This window comes from Haliotis cracherodii, unplaced genomic scaffold (genome assembly GCF_022045235.1).
Source record: "Haliotis cracherodii isolate W230 unplaced genomic scaffold, xgHalCrac1.p SCAF_13, whole genome shotgun sequence".
Taxonomy (NCBI): Eukaryota; Metazoa; Mollusca; class Gastropoda; order Lepetellida; family Haliotidae; genus Haliotis; species Haliotis cracherodii.
Window position 1 is genome coordinate 29,767,569 of NW_027266268.1, and position 7,737 is coordinate 29,775,305.

Genomic DNA, 7,737 nt, shown 5'->3' on the forward strand with positions numbered 1-7,737 from the left:
GTACTCTCATCCATTTCAGCTGCTCCAGTGGTGAGACATCAGATGATGGTAGGGAACATTGTACGCTCCAGTGCTCCCCCTCCCCAGCAGAGACCAACGTTCCCAAACCCAATCCAGCGACCTGGTGTACAGATCCAAGTCCAACAGCAACAACAACAGCAACAACAGCAGCAGCACCAACAGCTACAACAGCAGCAGCAGCAGCAGCAGCAACCACGACACACAACCCAGTCACCCTCCTTGAAAGCTCAGCAAGCCAAACAGAGGCAGGAAGCTCTGGCTCTAGCCCAAAATTTCCTGAACCCGCAAAACAAAACTACGATGAAAAACACATCCAAGGCTGACAGTGTGACTGACCCTTCTGCTGCTGCGACAACCACAAACACAAATGAAACCAAACCTACAGATGTCTCCCAGGATAAGAAGTAACCTGGGAACCTGTTGTTTCTATTGTGGACTATATATTCTATGATAACTGAAGAGTTTAAGAATTAAATTATTTCTGATGTGATTTCAAGTGACGTGTGACGAGTCTCCGAACTCCATAATACAAATGTGTAACCACTAGAAACTATTGTGTAGTGTACCAAACCAATGTTACTGTGATGAACATTTCTGTTTAGCAGTTGCATCATTGACTTTTAGAAACTGTGTTGATGAATATTATTCTGTGTGACTTTTCACGGACATGTTCAGTGTTGGATTTTTATGTGTATTAAGACTGCCTGAAGAACCTTACTCGTCAAGTTATGTGCGCTTCCGTGGAGGTGAAGGTGATATGTGCCAAGATGATGCGGTATTATAGGCTGATAAACCATCCAGGCGTGAAATCGGCACTCGCAGCTCAAGGAATGTGAATTGGACATTGTGTTAATGAGGTAGGGTGAAGTACCGAATGTGTGAAGAAAACGAATCTCAGGTGTTGTCGAGTCTGTAAGGTTTACTTGAGCAGTTTCATAGCGCCAAGTGTCCTGAGCAAGGTGGCAGTGGTTAAGAGAAAGGTGGTAAGGTGTCTTGATAGCATCTGATGATTTTAATATGACGTGCCCATAGAAGAAATACTTGGTGTGGGAGATGGGCAAATATGATGCTTATCAAAGCCTTAGACAGCTATGTGCTGGGGAAGTATATTTGTGTACACATTGGCTAGATGCCCCTAAATCTGGCTTTGTTCTAAAATCTCTGTATGAAAGCCAGATCTCTTAACATGATGGAGAAATAACATTTCTGTGGTATAAGTATTTCTTATGATGTGGGAAGGTGGAGTAAGGTGTTATGGCTCAATACCAAGGTCTAACTGGTAGAGTTTGTGACTCAATCTATAGTAATATATTGACGTAAAGAGTCACCCTGGTCCTAATGATGAAGATGTTTACCAAAATGGCGATTGAAAATTGTGGTTCGATCAAATTTTTTATTACACACAATGTGTAGAAAGAAATTCCTCTAAGGAACTATGGTGCCCCCAGATGTTTTACAGGATGCATAGCCCCTGCAATCTTGTCTACTAACTGAACTTCCATACCCCTGTTGTGAAGGGGGGCTTGGCAGTGTGTTCAGACTCTGCAACAACCCAGTGCCCCGGGTTAGCGGATCTGACATGCTTGCCTTGTGGGTTCTCTCTAGCTAACTAATAGGTGTTTCCTCACTGTTTTAACTTTAATTTATAGTAATTGTGTTGAGCATGTTACAAGTGAGAGATCGAATGTGGGATAAATGTATCTATCGGGTGAGTGCGTGAACACAGTTGATAAATCGAGACTGTGTGTGAGGAATGTACTGTGCCTGTTGTATTTAGCCCGTGGTTTGAATCCGTGAATGTCCCTCATTTGTTGTCCAGAGTACATCTCAACACTTTTCAAACTGGAAATCTCAAAGTTTGGACGATGAGCAATCATTCCAGCTTTGACATTTTTTTAATGGGTCTGAAGAAAGATAATCATTTGTATGTTTGTGTATGTATGTTCAGATCTATGCTGCTGCAAATTACAGCTGTATGTAGCTAATGAAAAAAATAAAAATGCTTGTACATTTATAAAGTTATTGTTTGCTTTTTCTTTTCAAGACTGGTATATCAGGGATGGACATATTAAATGTCACTTGACAAAGTTCAGTTTTAGACAAGTGATGCATTGTATAGAAATGACCTGATGGCAACATGTAAATGGCATGGATGAAAGTTATATATATGATAGTCTTAATGATATATTGTTTACTACTGGTTGACAAAGAACAAGATCTCCGTTGGACCCCAATGAATAGGAGTGATTGGCAGCCATTTCATATTCTTGTTGCTTCACTGAATCCATATAGCAAACGGAATCAACAAGTAAGGAACCAACCACTTCGAATTCTTCAGGGTAGGGTGGAGTAGGAGGCTGGGATTTTGGACCAGATATTTTTTCAGCTACAGCTGCAAAACCCAGATATATCTTTCTGATTAAAACTATGAACCAAAATATTTTTTTCCAATAGACACATTGCAACAATGTCATGATTGTGGCAGACAAGTTTATTCTTTTCCAACAAGCATAGATATTTTATTTTCAATATTTTTCAGGAACAATTTATTTTTGTCCAATAAAATCCCAGACTCTACCTCAGAATATCAAATTGTCAGTCCTCAAGCAGTGACTAGCCTGACACAATGTACTGCTTTAACAGTATCATGCACATGGCTGCCAGGTGTGTTTGCAAATCAATCTACTACGCAACAGCATTGGGATCATCCATAAAAGTGCATAGGTCAAGGTCCTTTCCTCTTCCTGCAAAAATGTTTTTTGAGGTATTGTCTTTGCGATTTGAATAAGTGCGTATCCTTGTGATGAAAATGTTACAGGTCACTGTGAACATGCTTCAAATGAAGAGGACACCTTTGGATATCGTTTGTTACATATATGTATTTACCAGTATCATGACCAGGAGTATCATTGATATGCGTGAACTGCTTAGAAATTATGAATATCAAATACCATTTATAAATCCTCAAGATTTGTAGAAATATTTTGGACGTCTTCTTCACATCAAGTGACCTTGACCTTCAATGTAATCCAGTCACATGCTGGAACTTTGAAACACCACGGAAGATTGCATTAAGTAATGTGTTACTTGTTGCAAACTTACATGGTGTCACAAAGTCATATGAGTAAGTGACCTTCATAGGAACCTTGACATTTGACAGGTATTGAGTTCATTAATGTAAATTTATCTCAAATGATGGGAAAATGTGTTGGTACGTGTCCCTGGGCACAGCATGGGTGAAGTAATGCAGCGTCTGTCTGGGAGAGTAGTTGGATGGGTGACCTCGTTCTGCAGTGTTTCTAGGGCATCAGTCCTGACCCACACTGAAGCACATTTAGGCAAGTGACTTTGTTTGAAATGCACCGAGTGTATGGAGGCTAGCACAATATTACTACAAGAACTCTACATTATAATGTGTAACTTTAACATGAATGAAACTAAACGTAATGTAATTTGAACTGTTTTGTAAATTGACCCCTTGACCTTATGTGGAGGTCACCCATAATCTGATGTAGTCGGTATTCCCCTACTTGTTTACTCATATATGAATACTCTTGTTATCGTGTACACAATCTGCTTTGACATGTGTGAAATTGATTATTTTGGAGGTATCTGGTATGAAGTCTCCAACATCTTTAAAAAATGTGTGGTTCGGAAAACCAGTTGCGATGGCTTGCAGTTCTTATAGTAACATGCTTCATGCATAAGACTTGGTCAATAGCTGGACAAAAAGACAAACACCTTATAAATTACCTTTGGTATGACCTTGACCTACATAGGTCACTCATGACGTTTTACGATCTTGGACCTGCCCCAAGTTTCATTGACCTACCATAAATTCTTGAATTATTGTCAGGCTATGGCCTTGACATGACACCAATGTGTCAAAAACATTTTCCAGGCTTATAATGGAGATATGCATGCTATTTCCTTGAGAAGTCCTGTGTGGTTCCAAAACCTCCAAGATTCGGTTGTCAAATTCAGGCATAACCTTAAAACATGCTGTTCGTAGATGACTGATTAGGATCTGCATTGTGGTTGCAATGACATCCTCCATTATCTAGTATTTATTATCTCCTTTCTATTTGGATAAATTCCCCATCCAGTTTCCAAAGCTTAGTTTTTGAGTCAAAAGCCAATAGTGGGAATGGGTGACAGTCGCGTTCTTTGGACATGCCAGAAATCAACGATTATGGACTTGAATCCCTCATTTTGTTCTAGGTTTGTCAATACCATACCCATGCTTGTGAGTTTCACCAAAATGGTAAACGTCTTGAGACCTGCATCACTTGGGGCTTTCTGGCTTTGACTGGTATACTGTTCACAGCAGTGTTAAACCCAGCTACCTCAAAAGCCAAGTATCATAACACAACATTCATTCATTCACTTGCTGTAACGTCTGCTGCAATCTGAAAGGAAGAATCTATCCACAGGCTCATGCCAAATCACAAAAGACAAAACAATCTGGCTTTATATGTTTACTGATTCATGTAGAAACAATACAAAATATACAGTGGCATCGCAAACACAAAGGCTGGATCCAGGAATTCCTAAAGGGAGCGGGTTCAAATTCTTTAGTGGGGTTGTGTTAGACTAACATCTAGTCTCTGAAATGAACACATCTTACATAAAAAAAACAGTTGTTCAGTTATCTTAATAAAAATATAATAAAAAGGAGCCCAGTGACTCTATTCATTCCTGATACTGCAGTGATCTAGACTTGCCAAACATTATAGACTTGCATGGGCTGTATTTGATATATATTTGTATCAGGGTCTGTAAGACAGACTAGGGTTGTGTGTGTCAAAGGGGGTTCACAGTTTGAATTCTGAACTTCGAGGGAGGAGGGGGGGGGGGGGGGGGGGCACTAAAGAAACAATCTTATTTCAATGATACAAAGGTATCAGATTAGGGGACAATAGGCCCTGGATCCACCAGAGAGTTAACACAGTACTGCTTCAGATCACCGATAGAAACAATGTAATGGTTTCACTATATGTCATGGTGAGAATAACCTCCTACAATCAGGGACTGGACTGGAAGGTTTAATCCAAGCATCAATTCATCACAATTACCCAATGTCAATCAAACAAGATGACTGACCAAAGTCATTGACAATAATTAGGGTACCTTCCTGAATTCTTTCCAAGGCAATTAAACAAGATGACTGACCAAAGTCATTGACAATAATTAGGGTACCTTCCTGAATTCTTTCCAAGGCAATTAAACAAGATGACTGACCAAAGTCATTGACAATAATTAGGGTACCTTTTGAATTCTTTCCAAGGCAACTTAATGAATCTAAGACTTGGCGTTAGGCTTTGTTGTCATGTTGGGCAAGGAAATCTATATCATAGGAATAATTATTACTGTATTGCAAAAGCTGTGCCGGAAACTAGCTTACACATTTGTATAAATAAAAAAGGTTATTGTTCTCGAACTATTAATTTCATGCCACATTTGTGAAATTTGGGTTTGGAAGTCCTTGACCTTTGTGTGTGAAAGATGCTTCCAAACTTGATTTGAATACAAAGAAATCACATGATTAAGGCACATACTAAAAAGAACTATTTGTTCACTGAAACCCTTAAAAGCACTCTCATATCACAACCTTTACTGAAAATGAAAGAAAAATGGCCCAAGTGACCAAATGTAGGCGATTTTATGCAGCCTTGTGGTGACCCAGCCATTCATGCTCTTTCTTTGAAAAAAGTTTGATACAAAACAAAATCTCTATATATTTCCAGTGGCCAAACTGTCAAACTACAAGCGCTTGATCAGTTTATAATTCATGGTCTATAATTCATTCATTATATATCAACACCCACACCCAGCATGTATCATATAAACCATATATGGTTGAAATCTGTACATATCCATTCCGATTAAACAGGTGGTAGGGGTCGTGGACATAGTACATAATACATTGTGGTGAAAATGACAAACACACTTTACAAATGACCTTTACTATGACCTTGACCTACGTAGGTCACTCATGACATTTAACTGTCCTGGACCTGCCCGAAAGAACAAGTACCAAGTTTCACTGACCTACAGTAAATCCTTCCAATTATTTTAGCCTATTACCTTGACCTTTGACACTACATATCAATGTGTCAAAAACATTTCCCAGGGTTATAATGGTGATATGCATGACATGACATGACATGACATGACAGAAGTCCAAGCACTGCAGGGTTAAAAAAATGTGTGGCAGCACTGGACGTCAAATTCAGGTCAAATCTCACACATGCTATTCATAAGAAACAACAAATTAGGATCTGCATGGTGGTTTCAAAGACATACTCGAATATTGATGTGATAGGGACTGTGGACATAATACAAGCGGATGGTCACCCTTAGTGACGGCATATTTTCATCAGTTCATTACGTTAATCATGTTGGAGAATAGTGATTTTTAGGTCTATTGCTACACCAATTAATGTTTTCCAGAACTTGTCACTTGCATGAATTTAAAATGAAAATATATAGTAAAGCAGTCAGGAGTTGAACTAGTTTGTTATCGCCGTTATAAGGGTAACGCTATTTTTCAGGTCATTATCATTTGCAGAAGCCCGAGGTCTTCCATTAACTGCCCGACGAAGGAGGGCAGTTGAAAAGACCGAGGGCTTCTGCAAATGATAATGTCCTGAAAAATAGCGTTACCGTTGTTATAACTAAAATGGATGGGATATGTTATCAAATAAAAAGAAACAACAATATCAGTTTTGAAACATTTACTGCAATCAACACGAATGTCACTGACCCACTTTTACAAATATGGAAACGTCATAGAACAAACCAGATGACGTCACTACTGAATGTGATGTCACCTATCCCTATCCTATGACGTCACCTAACAACGGGCGTGATAATGGCCAAGCAATATGAGGACATTATCAAGTTACAGTGGCCCGCTCATTTCTGATAACATGCAGGCGGTTAAATGATAATACTATCCATTTTAGCTATAATAGAACATAATATCCATGTTACTTATAACCATGTCGTACAGTGCCGTATTTCATTCCTTGGAGATAGATTGTTTAGGGAGGGCTTTGTAAGGTTGAAAAAAGTAAATCTGAATGTAAAGCAGATAGATATCAACAATAATATGAGAACATATATCCTTGTTTATTATTAATACATTGTTATAATCAGATGTGGATGAGCATAAATTACATTTTGGATATGACCTTTATCTCATATTCTGTGAGACACCATTGCTGGGATTAGATAGGATCATATGCCATGTGGTTTCGGAGCACATGTTGAAAATGTGAACCAGGCATACGGGACCGGTCATTTATTACAGAGGGGGTGGTAGGTCAGAGGTTTTTGATGTACTGAAAATAATCACCCTCCACTACAGCTTGTCATATTTTTTAATGACCCTTCCCATGTCATTTTTGTACATGTTTTTCATGACCGGCCAGAAAATACAAATGCAAAAGCACTTTACAATTTATAATAATATGTCCACTTTTTTCAAGACCCTCCCTAAATATGAGTATATTTTGTATGCCCCCTCCCCCTACCCCCTTTTCCCTGTTAATAAATGACCAGTCCCTAAATGACAGACAAAATACATCCATAGCTCACCTGAACCATTGCACAAGGTGAGCTACCATGGTCTTCAATGCAACAAGCAAACCAAACCCAAAATTCATTTAAAGGTAGGTAAACCCACAACACAATGACAAGACAGAATATCCA

The 7,737-nt window shown here is 38.9% G+C and overlaps 1 protein-coding gene across 5 annotated transcripts in view; it reads left to right on the forward strand.

Annotated features, from left to right (window-relative positions):
• LOC139459830 (protein PRRC2C-like) overlaps positions 1 to 2,021 on the forward strand; it is a 37,914-nt gene extending 35,893 nt beyond the window's left edge. For all 5 annotated transcript variants that reach the window (XM_071241527.1, XM_071241528.1, XM_071241529.1 and 2 more), the window contains exon 39: positions 20 to 2,021. In XM_071241527.1, the coding sequence (XP_071097628.1) occupies positions 20 to 429 (410 nt within the window). In that variant the 3' untranslated portion in view covers positions 430 to 2,021. The remainder of the gene's footprint in view (positions 1 to 19) is intronic.
• The last annotated feature ends 5,716 nt before the right edge of the window (positions 2,022 to 7,737 follow it).